Source organism: Thunnus albacares, chromosome 24, assembly GCF_914725855.1.
Source record: "Thunnus albacares chromosome 24, fThuAlb1.1, whole genome shotgun sequence".
Classification (NCBI taxonomy): Eukaryota; Metazoa; Chordata; class Actinopteri; order Scombriformes; family Scombridae; genus Thunnus; species Thunnus albacares.
In genome coordinates this window covers 17,604,331-17,624,146 of record NC_058129.1, presented here as the reverse complement: position 1 = coordinate 17,624,146, position 19,816 = coordinate 17,604,331, and the positions used below count along the sequence as shown (strand labels likewise).

Genomic DNA, 19,816 nt, shown 5'->3' with positions numbered 1-19,816 from the left:
AGTGTCAGATTTAGCACTTTTTCAACCAAATGTGGCCCAGTTTTATAATAGTTTGTTATCTTTCTGAATGAAAAACTAGTAACTTTTTTGTTTAAACTCAGCTCTGACTATCAAACTTCAAATTTTTGATACCAATACTGTGCTTCAGCCTGATCTCTGATACTTCTGTTACCTCTAAATTCCATCATGACTCTATATTTCACAACCTTGTTTTTCTGTTGAAGATCTGATTCAGTGTCCTTGTCAGGAAACGCAGCACAGACAGGAATGTTTGGCTCGAGCCCACGTCTGTTTTGAGAGATACCAGCCAATGTCAGTCTGAGTGAGGGAGGGAGGGAGGGAGGGAGGAAGATACTGAGAGACTCCTTCACCTCGACAAACTCCTCCACTGAAGGGGAAGAGAGGCTGAAGGCTCTGCAGGAATTTAAAAACACAAATCAAGTGTGCTAGAAGGGAAGTTAACTGTTCATATAGTATTATACACTGGGCCTGTGCTTAAACCTCATCAAATTGCCAATTGTGGACTTAAAATTGTCCTAAATGTTAGCAAAATTTGGTTTAGCCTCTATAGAAAGAAGAAGAAGGATCTTTACAATAGTTGACTGTAATTTAGTTAAAGTCCTTGTTAATAAGTAATTTGAAAAGAGGATATGCACTGATGATACCAGAAGCAAAACAAACTAATATTTGGAAGAAGTAAAGGCCATTAAAAGACCGACATGATCAATATCATGTATAATGGATAATCAGTAGTGTCTGGACATTGAAATATGGTTGGATATTGATCTTCCTGGCTTGTTCAAAACTAGCAGATACAAAAAAAAAGGAAGGTTGACAGTGAAAAACATGACTTTAAGGATGACTGGATCGAGAAATATGTGTTCATTTTGTGCCACTACGACACCAAACATGCCTGTTGTGAACGAAACTATCCCAAACACACAAAGACAAACCACAAAACTGGACCAGCTGAAGTCATGATGCAGTGAAGAACTCACTAGTGAACACTAACAACAGTGTCTCCGCCTGATCAACACTCCTTTTTATGCTCAGAAATGCTGTTGATGTGCAGAGTTTCGGAGTTTTTGTGCTGAAATATCATCATGTCATGCAGCCTCACTGGACCTTTGATGCTGTGGAAGTAAATTAAGTCGACCTCTAGGACTTAGTATTTGAGTAACCCTGATCTAGATTGTCTTTGAATCTATTTCAGTGTGAAGCAGATCATAATTACACACTGAAAAGCTGCTGAAATAATGACATGCTGTCTGAAAAACTCACCACATTTACCTTGATCCTGACAGATCAATGCTCACTCGCAGGTTTGATACAGTAAAACAAATAAAAAAAAGGTATAAAAGAGCTCAATATTCTAAAATAAACTATTTCCAAAGGCAGAAAAAGACACTCACTCAACAAGATGTTAAATGTGCATGTTCAATTCTTGGTTGACAAACACTAAACTATTATACTTTTAGCATCATCCCCAGACATGTACCAGAATAAAGAAAAGACTAATTATATTTATCTGTCTCTACAATAAGTAATGAACTGCTGGGACCATCATCTATCACTCCCTCGCCTTTTCATTTCCAGCTTCTATCAAACAGCTCAGTGGTGACACATCTTGCTGATTCACCAGCTTGAGCCCAAACAGCAGCAGCAGCAGCAGCAGCAGCAGCAGGAGCAGCAACAGTAGCAGCAGCAGCAGTAGTAGTCGTAGTAGTAGAAGCAGAAGCAGCAGCAGCAGCCTGTGGGGCCGATTTCGCCCCACTGAGCTCTAAACACGACGACACAATAGAAAGTGCCAGCGTCATCACAGCTGGGCTTATCGGTGTGTCACTGCCTGCACCGGCAACAAAAAAATAAAAAGAGGAGGAGGAGAATAAAAATGTCCAAACAAACTTTGACAGAGTGCAGACCTGAAGATGACAAACAGCTGGAACATCTGGACTGATATTAGGCCGATATTCGGCTTTTTTTAATATCAGATATCAAGCCGTTCACTTCACCTCAACAGAGTGTAAAAACCAAGGCTGCAAATTTTCATTTCTTGATTAAATTATTAATCATTTGGTCTGTAAAATGGCGCAATTTCATGTAATTTCCCAAAGACAAAGTTCACATATTTCAATTTCACTTTTTCCAATCAACAATATTTACATTTAGGAAGCTTGAATCAGTGAGTTTTTGGTATTTTTGCTTAAATAAATGAGTAAAACAAAAAAACTGATTATCAAAATTGCTGCAGATTCTTCTTCTGGCAGTCAGCTAACAGCTTCTCTACACAGAAGGTGTTTCAGATAGAAGATCTGTCAATACAAGCGTTTCATCAGCTCATGATTCACTTTAATGCTTCAAGTCTATTCGCCAAAACGCAGGTGACCTACAGTCAATACTGCGCCTGAACACATCCTGAAAAAAGGGAAATTTTAGCTTTTATATATTTGTTTTCTCATTATTTACTCATCCAATAGTTAATATAAAGTGTAGGGATTCACGCTGTATGAAAGAGCTGATAATCATCTTAAAACTGGAATCATTCTGGAAGTTAATGGTTGGTTTTCCACTCTGCAATACACTCACATTTATTTCCGTCTGCATTAACATAAGACGTAAGAACTGACCCTTTAATGACCTCATCCTTAAAATTTATGGATATCAAATATTTATGCAATATATCAGCCTTTAAAACACCACATTAGTCCAAAAAAAAAACCCTGCGAATAATTCGTTCAGCTGCATAAGTGTCAGGTATTGATCTTTGTTTAGTTTTTAAACACATACATCCCATAACCAGCTTTCACTGTGTATTTTGGTGCAGACACAAAAGATTTTCTAAAGGCTTTCTAGTCTCTAAATAAAATGCATCTTCCTTGTTTTAGACCAACAACTCTGCTGCTGAGAAATGTCTCTCAAAATAACACTTGTTGCTTAATATGGACACTTAAGGAGAGATTTTCAGTCCTATGAATCAACACAAAAAGCTCTGGTGACATTAAGTATCCGTGGTAACAGTCACCTGCATGTGAGACAAGGACAACAGCTTTCAGACACTTCATTTGTCTTGTAAATTCACCTTTCTGCTACAGCTGAAGAATCAGTTACACACTGAGATTTAACATCCATTTACCTGCACTAACGTTGTCATCCATCCTTTTTCCAACATCACATAAATCCTCAGGACATTAAAGAGCTTGCCAGGTTTTTTTTTCTTCCTAAATTTACAGCTGATCCTTTTGAGAAAACAGGTCACTGCTTCTGAACCTTTATGTGTCATCTAGCTGAAGAAAACCTGACGTTATCTCAAACTCATTCACTGCTTCCTGATCTAATCCCTCTGCTCAGGAAACCCAAAATGATTGAATCAGAGATGAAATAAAAGAGAGAAAGAGGAAATACCTGTGAGTGAAAATCCTCTTTTATCTTCTAAAAAACAAACATGTCCAGAGAAAGAGAGAGAGAGAGATAGAGAGAGAGAGAGAGAGAGAGAGGGAAGCAAAACAGACAGGAGCGTCCTCTCTGTGCTTGCTGGAGTAGCCAAAGCCCCTGAAAACAATGAGCTCTGCTGATATGGCCTATCCCACTAAGCACTGTCAACTCACCTAGGCAACATGGACTGTACCACTCCTCCTGCAAACAGGGGAGGACGCCTGGACTGAAGCAAATCTGAGGACGACTCAACAGTCTCTCCCAGCTGCTTTTTAAACGTCCTTTCTCAAAACGAGGCTGGCGTTCGCTGTCTCGACGCCGCTCGGATCGGGTGTTTCCTCAACAGACGCGGGTTGTTGAAACACATCGGCGATCCACCTTTCCCTCCTGTTGACTCAACCCGACTCTGCAAAGCTGAGCCCACGCCTGTGGCTTTGCAACTAGTAATTGGATTCAAGCTTTAAGACTCTTGTTGCCATTTGCCGGTAAGCAGATGAGTATATAATTCTGACAGGACAGGACATCAGCGACACATGTAGTAAAAAAGATTTAAAGAAGCAGCGACGGAGGTTGTTCTTAAGGAGAAGCCCAAAATAAACACAAGAAATACTATTTAACTTTCTTTGTAATGTGGATGTTTAAATGAACTGACATTTACTTTAGTGGGTCAATGATCTATTTAATGTTTTATAAGTTAAAAGTTTGGATTTTTGGATTGGGCATTTAATTGGTGGAGATTATTGGAATTACTGTATTATGTATTATATATAATGTAATAAATATTTATTGATATTTTGTATTTTCTAACCTTTTAAACTTTTATTTTCTCTTAAATTTCCTCTAATTTTATTTGATCCATTTTAAAACCATTTCTAGTGCTAAAAAAATCAGTTAGTCAATTAACAAAGTAATTTATCAATTAAAATATACCAAATATTCTCTGGTTCCAGCTTCTCCAATGTGTTTTTCTGTTTGATATCGTTGTAAACCGAATATCTTTTGGGTTTTGGATTGTTGGTCAAACAAACACAAAGCCTTTGTTGACATCACCACGAGCTCTGGGAAACTAACAGACATTCTTTGCCACCTTTAACCCAGAAACAAAAAGCATTTTCCCGCCTTTGTTTAGTTCATAATGTTTGTTTTTTTGGAGGTGGACACTGTCTGTGTTTATCTCTTCATCACAAATGATAAATCTGATGATAAACCGAATAGTAACCAGTAAACTTGTCCTGAAGCCAGGAGATTTAAAAGGAAGGAATGAAAAATATTCTCAAGTAACATCTTGTTTTCATTTTACTATCATTATAAGAACATTTGGAACATTTGGTCCTCATAAACATAACAGTTAAATACACGCACTCTTAAAAAAAGAAATAACTTAAAATATGGCTAAAATCTACTCAGATGTGTGTTCATTAAGTGTTTTATACTTGTTTGACTGTGTTTTATGTTTAACATTGTTAAGACAGAGAGTTGTGTAAGATATTTTCCAGATTTTTCCTCTTATTTTGTTTGTAATTCTGCCGTATATGAAGTGTTTTATCCATTTAACAATCTTACATTGAGTTGGGACTATTAACCGCAGCACATTTACACTGATGTTAAAATGTAAGTGTTAATTAATGTGCACTGTCTCCTGTAAACAAATAAATAAATAAATAAAAGACATAAATGACACAAGCCTCCACCAGGTGGAGCTAATTCTATCAGGGGTTCATTATCTGCTTCCTGACTCTCAGATCTGCCAAACTGGTGCAAAATGTGTATTTTAAACACAAGCTGTGGAGCACCGACATGCTGTTGCAAATATTAGTACCAGTATACTGTGGAAATTGTTTGAAAGTAAAGTTTTGAATATATATTTGTGGACCACATGACTGTCCACCTGTTGTTTTTTTTAATGAATGTATTATTTTTCAAACTCCCAAACCAAAAAGCACATTGCATATTTTCTAACTGATATGTTAAATTGGTATAATCTCACAGCTTGACAACCAGTCAAAGACACAGAGCAGAATCTCCTGCATTAAACCAAACAGAGCATCGTTAAGACAACGAGCAGCAGGTGTGCAACAGCATGTTCACCTGTCAGTTAATTTTGGGACTGATGGTGTTAAAAGTTCCCATGTACAAGATAAAATAAATAAACTAAAATTAATTATGGAAACAATAGGAAAAGGATGAAAATATATATGTATATATATATGTAGATTTTATAAATAATCAAATAATTTAATTATTTGTTCTATAAAATGTCAGATATATTAAAAATGTTTTGTCCGTCCAATGGTCCAAAACCTAAAAATATTCTTACTTTCACTCATAATAAACAAAGAGAAGCAGTAAATCCAGCCCGTCCTCACAAGAAAAACGACAGTATAGGTGTAAAATTTAGAGATTTGTGGTTACATTTACGCCATCTAGTGGCCGTTGTAATTAGAGGTGACGTCAATATAAAGTGATTTCATTATCAGGACGAGGTGGGGGGAGGAAGCTAGATAGTTGGGAAAATGGCAAAAAAAGGGCAAAAAGTGGCGTTTGCTGCAGCAGACGACAGTTTACTTCCTGTTTCTAACCAAGTGTCTTTCCCCGCAAAAGACACAGCGAGTCACCGCAGCTCAGGTGTCGAAACCGTGGTCTCTCCCTAACCCTAACCCTAACCCTAACCCTCTAACCCTAACCATAACCCTAACCAAGTGGTTTTTGTCCCTAAACCTAACCAGACCTGAACCACAGCGTTGTCCCACCATGAAACATCATTATATTATAAAATGGTTCTTTGGGTCGTTCTTCTTGTCCCCACAAGTCCTCTAGATGGCGCTGAAAACACTCATGTAAGTTGTTTTGGGATCTTTTCTTGACATTTTGGTACAAGGATGTGTTGGAAAAACAGGCTTTTTGCCTGATAAATTACATAATTTATTGACTGATAATATATATATATAATATAATATATATAAATTTTAACTCTTTAATCTTTCTAACTGACATGGAGCAGAACATGGATTAAATCTCAGTTCTGCTACATTTCAACTTAATTTCAGTTTTACTTTGTTTTTGCAAGCTTTAAAGTAAAAACTGGATAAAATAAGTCTTTTTTAAAGCTTAGTAGCACGTCTGTCAGTATCCATATAACCGTTGTTCATTATTTTTCTTGACCTGAAGGTTGGAGTGCGCTAAAGGTCAACCCTTCTTGTCCCCTAGCACCACCAGTATAAAGTTGCACTGGTTTGAGGCTGGTGAGGTTTGGTGGGTCAGTGTCATGCCAGCTGACAGAGGGGACTCCTCTCTGTCTCATTTAGGAGTCATTATCTGCGCTCTGAAATAACACTGTTGGCTGGAGCTCGACTGCCTCCACAATACCCGCTTTTGTTTTACCCTCAGCGGGCAAACAAGCAGCGAGAGGCCCCTGTGTAAGGCTGTCAGGCCGGGTCCGCCTCAGCCGACCCCCCTTAATAAAAGAAATTAATGGCTGCTGAAGAAGCATGATGGGACTTTAGGATTTTTAGGACACAGTGTGATGATGAGCAACATGTTACTTCCTTTACATTCCTTACATTTTCTCTTCAGCTTTGGATAAGACCACTAAAAAGTCACCAAATTACGTTGTTATATTAATCTGTTGTCAGGGAGCTCTGGCTTTGACCTCTGACCCCCTAATGAGTGGGTGTTTCTTAATCTAAAACAACTACTTCTACTGACAAAAACCGACCAATAAATTACACAAGAATCGTGAATAGAGCTGGTTATCAAACCTCAAAACTTTTTTGGTTCTGACAGAAATGTGTCGAAAACTGTCAAGCATCAAAAGCATCAAATGGTGAGCTCTGTAATGTTTATTTATTAATTGATAAGACAGTTCCTGATTTCTATCCAAATTTTGCCGGTTTTTGACTGTTTTTCAATTAGGCAAAGATCTTGTGTTTCTGATTGTGTTAATTAAACATACAAAACAAAGGGATATGTCGAAAAACATGGTTACATATCGGCATTAGAACTGAAAAATCTCAAACTGTGAATGAACCAGGGAGTTTCTGTCTGCAGAAATACTATTTGATCTATGAATAATTCTGTTTTAATATATATATAGAGTGTTTTTGTAGTGTGATCCGACCCTGTATGCAGACTGAGAATTGGTTTGTTAATTGTTTTGTCCGACGGAAAACAGAAGTGTTTATGGTTGCTCAGAACGGCCACACTCGAAGGCGGAGGAGTGGAAAGCTGTCTGTCATACGGGGGAGGGGGGTCACATTTTCAGACAGACTCTGCTGGGAGGCAGTCATAGAGTTGCAAGAGGGCCTGGCTTATCATTGCATGAAGTCAGTGTGAATGTCAGATTATCAGTTTTGGAGAGTTATAGACAGCCCCCCCAATTCTGGCGTCAGAAAGGTGCGGGGGGGGGTTTTGGAAGCTAGTCAACCAGCCGAAGTGCAGTTGTGATGGAGTATACTGACAGCTTTAGTCTTCCAGATTAGACCTCAGTTCATGTTCAAGCAGGGGGTGTAGCAGCCCTGGTCAAACGTTCAGGGCAATTCATGAGTCATTTTGAGATACCAGAATAAATACTGAGGTCTGATGTTGTTCTCATGATCCAGCATGCAGCTGTGGCCACGTGTAGGCAGTAGACTGACAGGTCAGTCTCTAAACGCTTCACTTACAGAAACTCCCAGCTTTCGTTGTTAAAACTGGGTGGAAACAATTAAAGTTTAAAAAAGTCCCTACATTGCAAAATCAATCCAAAGTCTTTAGGGCAGCTCTTCATATTGGAGCAGTGACATACAGGTCATTATGGGGGAAAAAGGGGGGAAAGCATCATTTCCTGTAAAGCGTGCTCTTGTAAGGGACGTCGGTTTGTTAGCTGCCGTTCAAGCAACTACCGTGCATTTAGAAATCCCCAGACTTCGTTAGGCAGAGATCTCCGATGGTCTGGTAACAAGAGACTAGCAGGCGGTGACTCATTGATTCATGTCTAAGAACTGAGGACAGGCTGAGTAAATGCGGTACCTTCGGACCACCAGGGTCAGGGTCTTGTGGGAGCTCTTCACCAGGCAGATGGCCTCCTGACGGGAGCCGCTGAGGAGAACGGCGTTCACGCTCACCATCTCATCACCGGCCTGGAGACGGACCGCCGACGCCACACTGCCCTCCTCCACCTACAACACACACACACACACACACACACACACACAACCAAATCGTGATGCACATACAGTATGAAGCTGATTTCTAAGTACCTTTAGCCACAAGATGCTGGTTTCTGCCTCTTCAGTTTTGTTTATTTTGATTGTTGCTGTTTTTTGGGATATATTTATTTGTATATATTTGACATATTTGTATATTAACAGTTTGGTCTTCCGTTGTGGTTTTAATGCCTGCTGCAAGGTGGCTTTATTAGAATTTTTCCCACAAGACAGCTAAAAATGCATCTAAATCCACCTCGATCTTGGTGGCATTTATAAACTATCTTAATAAAAGAATATTAAGACACCAAACTGAAATATGTTTACTTGCTTGACTGATAAATCTGAGCCTGTCAATATAACATGCAAAGTAACATTTAGTATGCAACGTGTAATAATGTTAACATACTAGCATGTATAGAACCACTATCATTTAGTATGTTAGAGTGTGTTAAGATGGAAGAAAAAGCCAATTTTAGAGACAGCACGATTGTTTTTGAAGTCCATGCAAAGACTCATGTGATGCATGAATTCATGAATGTATACAGAGAAGTAACACACTGACTAAATGTTCCTCTGCTAGACATTTTAACATAATAGCCTAAGTAGACTGAAAGTTCAGCCAAGTCTGACAATATAAAGCTGAGTCTAAGATGTCCTAAAATGGCTGCCATACAAAGGAAAAACCTCTTTGATTCAGGTAACAACATGGCCTTACCTCTGACACCACCCTCCAGACAAACTTTACATTTTTCTTTGCTCTGTTAGTGGTAAGAATCTCCAAATGTTTTCATCCATCCAGGTTTTGTTATCTGCTGTGTAATGAGCATTACAGCCTCACGGGGCGCTAGAGTCGCTATTGGTTACACGTCTGTGAAAACACACATGGCCAGAGGTGCCACTTGGTGTTAAAACAAACACCGAGTGATAAAATGAAGCCAGAAACTAAACAATTTCTGACTCTTTTTTTTAGACATTTTCAAGGTGAATGTTTCCCTTAAAATATTGTTTCATCCACATGAACCAGGAGCATCTGTGGAGGCCAGAAACCCGAGAGCTCTGATTAAAAATTTAAACCTGCATCGACTGTAACCTGAGCGCTCGACGTAAGCTGCAGTTCACAGAAGAGCGATTAACACAGCTAACTAAACCAAGCCAAGATAAACTAACTTTTTAATGTCTTTTTGACTTTTTGTCTTATGGCTGCAAATAACGATTATTTTCATTATTCATTTCATTATTAGTATGTTGATTATTTTCTGTCCACCAGAATATTCTAGAGCACAAAGTTGTGTCATTAAATGTCTTGTTTTGTCCAACAAACAATCCAAAACCTCCACATATTCAATTTACTATCATGTTAGACCAAGAAAAACAGCAAATTCTCATATTTAAGAACCAAGAAGCATGAAATCTTTGGCATTCTTGCTTAAAGTTACCTAAACAATTAATTGATATAATTTTTTTCCGCTCTACTAATCAATTAATCATTGCAGCTATCATCTGTGTTTATCTTCAATACTTTCAGTCACACTTGGATTCAAATTAAACCAGAGTTCATTTTAAAGTCTCTTTCAAATCTGAGATGAGGTTTCGACTTTGGACTCTTGAATTTATATCGATCTGCATGACCACTTTAATTAGAGTCCAGAATTTGAACCTGGAGTGTAACATCTCTCACAGCGGTGGTGAAGATTTAGAGGAGACTTGGAGCAGCATCAGAAGAACTTTGGCACTGCTTTCAGCTGCCGTAATTAAAAGGTCAATATTTCAGACACTGAAAGGCCGTGAAATTTACACCGCAAGTCTAATTGAAATAAAAGTTGCAGCACAAATCTCACTGTTTGGCTGACAAAGGTGCTTCCAACACTCAATAGTCTGTCCATCCAGTGTGAAAAGTATCTCACATTTCACTTGTTGCTATGTGTTAAAACAAAAACATTTGTCTCATTGCTTCATTGTTGTATGAATAAAATAGTAAAGATGAGCCTCTGTATGAGCGCTGCAGCATTTGTACTCGACTTTTGCAGAAATTTGGAGAGTATGAATGTCACTACTACGTCCTCACACCTTTAAAGTTAAGCTCACCTGCACGATGTCATTGAAACATTTTCACATGACACTGACAAAACTTTGGGAAAATGATCAATCTCATCACTGCATCCTATGGAAGCAAATCATAATAATTTCAATTACATCAGCAACTGAAAACCACATTTTGAAATGTAAACGTCACTTTCAAGTTGTGCAATTTCAAAACCTTTATTTCCAGTCTAAATTTATTTTAGGGTCCTCAAATTCAGATAACAATTCACATGCTTAATATTCAAAAACTATATTCAAGTTGCTATATTTTAATATCCTCATTTCAAATCTAAAATTTCAAGTTGAGTGAAAAACTCTGAGCCTCTCAACTGAGCCTGAGTGGAATCGATCCGACCTCTGGCCTAATATTACCGATACAATACTTGATTTTAAGTACAAAAAGACACTTTTGAGAAAAATAAAGATCTTTTTCTACATCACCTCACAAAAAGTTCTGCAAAGTCTAAACACAAGCAGATGTACATGAACTAAAACGTTGGTTTAAATCAGCATCTATCTCAGGAAAGAGTAAATAAACACTAATGATACTAATGTCCAGTTACCTTTGTGATGACCAGAGGCTCTCGGTGCTCGGTGCCTCCTCTCAGGGTGAAGCCCCAGGGGGCTTTACCTCGGAGCAGCACCTCTACCAGCTGCTCTTCATCCTGCTCCTCATCCTCCTCCTTTTCCCTCTGCTGCCCCGAGCCTCTCCACCACTGCGGTCTTCCTCCCGCTGACACTCTCAGGTCGTCTCTGTTGTCCACGACGTCCATGATGCCTCCGGTTCAGTGGGCTCCATTAACATCAGTTCACCCTGAAAGATTATTTCACAACTGATGATTTATATAAACATAAAAACTCACGATTATATGTTTTTCAAAGGAATAATTCACTAATGAGTCTCCACAAATACATTCATGATACAGCAAGAGGTTTAAATACCTTAAAATGCAATAATATCCTGTTGAGTTTAGACTTTTTGTCCTTAAAATTAAACATCTGCAAGTATTTTATAATCAATTACTCATTTAAGCAAAATTCTACACATTTCTGTGCTTCTGGGGGTGTTTTTTAGTCTAATATGATATTAAACTGAATACTGTTAGGCTCTGAGCTGCTGGTTGAACAAAATAGGTGATTTAAATATGTCAATCTTTACTATTTTCTGACAGTTTAGAGCCCAAAAGTTCATTAATTTGTATTATTTGAGAAAATAATTAAAAGATGAATTGACAATGAAAACAAGTGTTAGTTGCAGCCTGAATCTAAATGTTGTTTGGGAGGTGAAAAGATCATTTAAACATTTTCTATAATATTTTGTTGCAGTTAGTTTTTGGCTTTTTACGTTTATATATTTATCTGATATGAAAAAAGCAAATTTCCCTCCCTAAAAAACAGGCAAGTTGATGTAAGTCAGTAAATGTACAAATGACATATGATAATAACATTTTACTACCGAGCTGATATAATATGATTACAGCAGATTAAGCTAATTATGATCTGACATAACTCCCTAAAATATACATACATATATATATACACACATATATATTTAATAGATTATTTCGCAGCATTTTCAAGACTTTTAAGATATTTCCAAATGTTCTCTGCAAACAAAAGCACCAAACAAACCTCCAAGACGCATCAACAAGAAACAAGAAATACAAACCAAGTCGTTTTTTCTCGTGTGGCTCCAACAGGTGGTGGCTCGCGCTCTGCTCTTAACTGAGTTTTATAAATTAATAAGTTGCATCTTCAGGTCCTGAGCAGTATTTCATGTGAACTGAACCTCCCTCAGTCCCTTTCTGAGCTGCTTCTCCCGTCACAACACAACATTACACAACCTTGCACTGACATCACCACCTGTCCTCCACCATCCTCTCCGTCAGTTACCTTAACATATGACGTCACAGCGCCCCCTCGCGGCGCCGTGCAGCGCCACCTGGCTGTTTGTTGCCTTCAGGTTCTTCACGTAAACTTCCACTTCCCTGCGTCACTGTTAGGCATGTACACTGTCCCCTAACAATGCTCTGTCTTTATTTTCTTTCTTTCAGTATTTTTCTCAATGAAAATCAACTTCTTTCAAGAATTTAATCATATGAAAAATCCACTTTTTCATATTTCAATGAAAAAGTATTTTCTTGTTTCTGGAACATTTTGAGTAAGTTGATTGAAATGAAAAACAGGCTGAAATATTCTTTCTGCACTTTAAAATAAGATTTTTAGGATATGTATGTATGTATATAAACTCCTAATCCAAACATAAACACAGACTAAAAAATTACATCTACAAAAAAGGGTTAATTCCAAGGTAGTTTTATTGCATTACAAAAGACTCTACAGCTGTTTATGATACTGTATCACCGGGTAAAGGCAGTATAAAATTACACCTATGTAACACCTGCACATCACATCAAATCCTCGGAATGACCATTTCAATATATTTACACAAAGTATAACATTTTGACCTGGAGGTTTCTGGTGAGTTGAACAAGATGTCCACCTGACATCCTTCCATCCACATTTCAGTACCAAGTTGATGATATAAAATAAATGTACAGTACTATAAAAATAACACAAAATGACTTGTTACATTGACAGATATACTTACAGTATATGTATCTTGGTTTTAAGATGAATTATTTCTTTACAGACAACATTTAAAAAACATTTTCCTTGATAATTGCATTTAACAACTTTAAAGTACTAGAAGACATTTAATCAATAACTAAGGAATCATTTTGTACAGAGTATTGCTGATGATTTAGTACGTCATTCGCCTGAAATATTTGTTTGAATCTGTGTGTTTTTGTGTGTGTAATCCTGTACAGATTGAACCAGCTTGTAAATGGCGTTGACTCTCCCACTCACAGCTGACACAGAGACACTGAGGGACCAAAGAACCCAAACCTAATGTCAGATGTGAACCCAAATGCAGGGTAGACAGGCTCAGTGAATGTGGTGCTGAAGGTGTGGAGGTGGATCAGTGTGTCAAATGGGAATCCATAAAAAGACAGAGTGCCTGCAGGATGGTCTACATACACTGCGAGTCTGTTAGACAGAATGGAGAGAGGATGTACAGATGTTACTTTGTTATTGTGAAAGACAGAGTACCCATCATCAGAGCATCTCAGACTCCAGGACTTAGTATTCCCTCCATGCAAACAGAAATTACTGTCTCCCTCCCTTCTGATTCCTTTGTAAGTCACTGCTACATGAACTTCTCTCCACCTCCCAGTAACAACGACCAGTCAGACCATTTTTACACAGAAGTTGTCTCCAGTGGTTGAATCTCTCTGGATGATCAGGATATTGCTGCTCTTCTCTCACTGCTGTCACTTTTCTGTTGTCGTCAGATAGGATTCTGTGTGCTGTGTCTGGGTCCATTACAAGTTCACAGGCATCTGAAACCATGAAAAAATGCAACACAGTGTTAATCCAATATAATTAATAAAAATATTTGAATCAAAATTTTGCCCAAAAGTTTTATTTAATCAATGGAGCTATTATACTCCACATTTATATCATAAAATCACTTTTCATGTCAATGATGTTGTTACCAATAACACAATTAAACCCCCCAGAGTCCACCAGGATTTCCCCATGTAGGTAACCAGGTAATTAAGTAGATTGGCTTGTGAGCTTGGATTATCTCACTTGATATCAAATTGAGGAGCTGGTGTTAATAGCAGCAGCTGGTTACTGACATTCTGCTTCATTTTCATGAATCAAAACCAAAAATACACTTACACTTCCTCAGACCTGGTTTCAGCCTGGAGACTCCACCGTGGTCCACACTGGAGGAGGATATACACAATCAGACAGTAGACCAGCATATTTCTTGGATAATGCATATATTGCTTGTCCATTTTTTCCTTGTTTATACTCATATGATACACTAATGTGTCTAAACTGCATTAGTAATTACAGACATTATTGTTTTAATTCCAGGGGGGTCTTATTTATCTATTGCTTCTCATTCTTTGTTCACTTTTAGGGTATTTTTATAATATTCTGACTAAATCAGACAGGTTGACAGGAACATATTCACAATGTGTAAAAGTAAAGTTACTTCAGACAATGAAAGAGTTATGATTGCTTTTTTAGCCTCACTAGCAACGTAGCTCTGCAAACAGACATTCAAGATCCTCAGAGTATGAATCCTTGTGACTTTGGTGATCCCCTTTTCCTCTATTGACACCAACAGGTCAAGGTCTTCACTTATTCTGTGAAATAGTTCTATCGAGCATTAGTTTTCAGACTTCATTTTCTAGGTTTCAATATTGATTGACAACAAACTTGCAAAAGTGGAATTCTCTGCTTATCGGCCATGAAACCTATGCAGAAAGTCTGGTTTCAGGAATAGCATGAGGATTTAATGAAAATGAAATTAAGTCAGACAGTCGTGCTTTTTGCTTGCCTCAAAGTTAAGGTTTGATGTTGGGTCACTTGATGGCAGCACAGCCCAGTACATTGGTTTTGGTGATTTGCAGGTACATGCTTCTATTAAAACTGGGCTACATTTGGTTGGAAATAATTTTAGATGTCTAGCTTATAACTGCTCAACTATTTTTAAGTGTTTAGCAAAGTCTACTAGGCATCTTTCTTGGGAAAAGCTGAACAAAAGTGGTTTAAAAGCAATCCCCTTTACATACACTGTTACTAAATGGATTCATAAATAAGATGCTAGTGAAGTAATGGTGGTTTGTTGACATGAGGCCAATTGGTCAGATATGCTGATTGATGGCTTAGTAACATCAGTGAATTTTATAATATCAAAATTGGGGCATTTTTATTTCCCCATTCCATCAAATCTGCTTAATCTGTGGTTTGTTTTAAGTGGCTGCTTATTATTTCCTGATGATGCATTTACCATTAGTAGACATAACCTAACCCTAACTATTGATCTGAAAGAACCCACTTTGTTTATATAATGTTGAGAAATGTATATATTAATATATGATAAAGTTCTATCATAAAAATCACTAATATCCAAAGCCTATGACATCCTTAGCTTAACTGATGTTACTGAACATTAAGTCAGTCTGGTATACATACCTATCTCATTTTTGGAATAAGCTGTCAGATCTCCTCCGTTAGAGAATGATCCTGCAGCTCTTTCAGACAGTGGAATAGATTGCTGCTTCTCTCTGGAAACTGATTCTCACTGATCTTCTTCTTGATGTACTGGACGGTTTCCTGAATGGTTTCTGAGGTATCTCTTGTCTTCGTCAATAGGCCTTGCAGGAGTGTCTGACTGCTCTGCAGTGAAAGTCCCAGGAGGAAGCGAAGAAACATATCCAGGTGTCCATTTGGACTCTGTAAGGCCTTGTCAACAGCTATCTGGTAAAAAGGTTTCGCTGAAGAATCTTTGAATAATGAAGACCACAGAAAAGCACGTTCTTGTTCTGCCAGCAGATTGACTCCAGAGTTGATAAATGTCTGATGGACATGAAGAGCAGCCAGAAACTCCTGAACACTCAGATGGATGAAGCAGAACACCTTGTCCTGGTACAGCCCTTCCTGCTCTTTAAAAATCTGTGTGAACACTCCTGAGCACACTGAGGCTGCTGTGATATCGATGCCACACTCTGTCAGGTCTGATTCATAGAAGATCAAGTTGCCTTTCTGCAGCTGCTCAAAAGCCAGTTTTCCCAGGGACTCAATCATCTTCCTGCTCTTTTTATTCCAGTGTGGATCTGTCTCAGCTCCTCCATCATACTTGATGTTCTTCAGTTTAGACTGAACATCCAGCAAGTGGATGTACATCTCAGTCAGGGTCTTGGGCAGCTCTCCTCCCTCTCTGCTTTTCAACACATTCTCCAGAACTGTAGCAGTGATCCAGCAGAAGACTGGCATGTGGCACATGATGTGGAGGCTTCGAAATGTCTTGATGTGGGAGATGATTGTGCTGGCCTGCTCTTCATCTCTGAATCTCTTCCTGAAGTACTCCTCCTTCTGTTGCTCACTGAACCCTCTGACCTCTGTCACCATGCCGACAAACTCAGCTGGGATCTGATTGGCTGCTGCAGGTCGTGTGGTTATCCAAAGGTGAGCAGAGGGAAGCAGTTTCCCCCTGATGAGGTTTGTCAGCAGCACACCCATTGAGGTGGACTCTGTAACATCAGTGAGGATCTCACTGTTGTGGAAGTCCAGAGGAAGTCGACACTCATCCAGACCGTTAAAGATGAACACAACCTTGAACTCCTCAAACCTGCAGATTCCTGCCTCTTTGGTTTCAGGAAAGAAGAGATGAACAAGTTCCACCAAGCTGTACCTTTTCTCTTTCAGCACATTCAGCTCTCTGAAAGTGAATGGAAATGTGAACTGTATGTCCTGGTTGGCTTTGTCTTCAGCCCAGTCCAGAGTGAACTTCTGTGTTAAGACTGTTTTCCCAATGCCAGCCACTCCCTTTGTCATCACTGTTCTGATTGGTTCATCTCTTCCAAGTGAGGCTTTAAAGATGTCTTCTTGTCTGATTGTTGTTTCTGGTCTGTCTGGTTTCCTGTATGCATTTTCAATCTGTCTGACCTCATGTTCATTATTGACCTCTGCAGTTGCTCCCTCTGTGATGTAGAGCTCTGTGTAGATATGATTCAGAAAGGTTGGGTTTCCTGGTTTAGCAATCCCCTCAAACACACACTGGAACTTCTTCTTCAGAGTAGTTTTCAGTTTCCTCTGGCACATGGGAGCTGATGTTGCTGGTTGACCAAACAATAAGAGAGATCACTGAGTGGATATTACATCAAGTCCACAGCCACACTGACAGCTCTGTGAGTTACAGAGTTGCTTTGAGCTAAATACTAACATCAGCAAAGAAACAATGAAAATGCTAATATGGTGACACAAATATAGTGATTACCATGTTCATCATCTTAATTTAGTGCGTCAGCATGCTAATACTTGCTAATTAGCAGTAAACATAAAGTCCAGATAAAGGTAATGGGAATGTCATTAGTTCTGCAGGTATCTGATCATAAACCAAAGTATTTAGAAATTAAAATGACCTCATGATGATGCAACATTAAAAGTCAGGAGATCACCAAAGTAGAGCCAATCTCTGCAATATAAGGTATAATTTCGGAAATAATTAAAAACTCATTACTTTGTTTCTGAAAAAGTAAGAACATAGTTCTTAATTTTCTTTTCTTCCTTCCATCATGTTAAAAAAAAACATCTTACTGCTTAAAAGAGAGTCAGCCAGTGCGCCCTCATTCATTCTTCTCAAGAAGTACAGAGCAACCTTCAGAAATGCCTGTCTGCTGCTGCTCCTCTGCTCTTCATCCTCACCCTGAGCCACCTCCTCATCTTCCATCTGCCTCTTTAAGTTTTCTGGGTAACCTGGACTCAGAATCCTCTGAAGCTTCTTAAGCTCATTCTTTGCAAAGGTGACAATATTCTCCTCAAGAAGCTGGAATAAAACAATGCTAATGAAAGATTAATGCTAAAATCATGGAAGACAACATTAAATCTATATTTCATACACCAACAACACATTAGTCGAAATGAATGGTTTAACGTTATATTTGGCATAAGTACAATGTGTTGTACAGACCATAAAAATGGAGTCCAGGTCTGTTTGATGTAGTTGGGCAAAATGATTGATGGATGGCTCTGATGTCTCATCAACACTTTGGGAGAAAACAATAGTACATCACATTATAAACAATTTTATAGTCCATCCACTATTATGCAGATGATAATCTGCTATATGCCTTTAATCCAATTAATTTTGTAACTGGTCTTGCATACAAGCCTATCAGAAGAAAGTGTTGGATATCACAGAACTTTCTCCAGCTTAATGAATCCAAATCTCAGGTCTTTTTTATTTTTAAATTTAATCATTTAATCAAACCTTTTGGCAGTTTTCCTTTAATGTGAGGTGTGCTGCCTATGTGATTCTTAAAGGACTGGTTCACAATTTTCAAGTATTTCTTAAAACAACAGTAAGGAGTCCAAATGAACATTGAAACATGTTTTTCTTGCATTAATCATTCCTCCTGTTCATATTGACCATTAGAAGATCCCCTCATAATGCACTTATAATGTAAGTGATGGGGGACCACAGTCCTCCTTCTGTGCAAAAATGTATTAAAAAGTTTATCTGAAGCTAATATGAAGCTTCAGTGTCCAAATGAGTCAAATCAAGTAGAAGTTTCGATGTTACAGTCTTTTTAGTGCCAAAGTCCGTCTTTCTGTTACTATACTTCCACCGCAGCTCAACAGGGAAACACTGTCCGAGGAAACACAAAGAGGGAATTTGATGCTAAAAAGACTAAATGTGGCGGATATCCACTTGATATGACTAAGTCAGACTGCTGAAGCCCTTATATAAGCTTCACATCAACTTTTAAATACAATTTTGCACAAAATGACTAGACACACTGTTGATTTTGGCCCCCATCACTTACATTGAAAGCACATTTGAAGGGGATCTTTTAATATCCATTATGAACAGGAGGCATGAGGAAAACATCTTTCACTGTTCATATGGACACCTGACTGTTGTTTTAAGACACACTTGAAACATTGTGAATTTTCCTTTAAGTCTAACATCTCTTTTGATTACCACATTAATACGGCTTGACAGTTTGGCCAATCTAAAAATCATGATAATATTAAATCCATCCTTGTTTGTCTTTACTGGTTATCCTACATCTAAAACAAGACTATAACTTTTGCTGATGACATGCTTGGTGCATGAAAAATGAATACAGTAACATACAGTAACATAGAGTCCCGATGGACTCTACAAAGACGCACACACACACTTCCATGCACACACACACTTTTACACTAGTAAAAATCTAGAGTAAGAGACTTCCTGTTTCAATCAGTTACAAAGAAACCTATTCATGCACTTATCTCTTGTCCAACAATATTAAAGGTTAACTTTTGCAGAGGAAAATTGGTCTGCAATGTGTGCACAAAATGTCACATACATAATAAAAACAAGAAGGAAAGAGAAACAATCAAATGACCAAATAGGTTGTCAGTGGTCTAACGCAAAATTAGTCCTAACTTGAAAGAAAAAAATTGATCATATCACACCTGTTTTTAGATATGCATTGGATTGTGTTTCAGAATTGTTTACAAAATTTTACTTTTTCTCTTTA

The 19,816-nt window shown here is 38.1% G+C and overlaps 2 protein-coding genes, 1 long non-coding RNA gene and 1 pseudogene across 4 annotated transcripts in view; all 4 read right to left on the bottom strand.

Moving 5' to 3' along the window:
- Positions 1-12,556, bottom strand: part of LOC122976245 (protein Shroom2-like) — a 31,123-nt gene extending 18,567 nt beyond the window's left edge. The window contains exons 1-3 of one of the 2 annotated variants that reach the window (XM_044344623.1): positions 12,370-12,556; positions 11,264-11,514; positions 8,440-8,588 (exon numbers count right to left, since the gene is read on the bottom strand). In XM_044344623.1, the coding sequence (XP_044200558.1) occupies positions 8,440-8,588; positions 11,264-11,473 (359 nt within the window). In that variant the 5' untranslated portion in view covers positions 11,474-11,514; positions 12,370-12,556. Of the gene's footprint in view, positions 1-3,402; positions 3,537-8,439; positions 8,589-11,263; positions 11,515-12,369 lie in introns of those variants that run through there. The other variant, XM_044344625.1, reaches the window with a different exon arrangement.
- LOC122976244 overlaps positions 1-19,816 on the bottom strand; it is a 1,153,509-nt gene that overhangs the window by 613,636 nt on the left and 520,057 nt on the right. The gene's annotated exons all lie outside the window — the stretch shown is intronic.
- LOC122976289 lies at positions 13,005-14,503 on the bottom strand. The gene is made up of 2 exons (XR_006400886.1): positions 14,451-14,503; positions 13,005-14,104 (listed from the first exon to the last, which is right to left on the bottom strand). It is a non-coding gene; the product is annotated as an uncharacterized LOC122976289 (long non-coding RNA).
- LOC122976602 lies at positions 16,624-18,464 on the bottom strand (annotated as a pseudogene).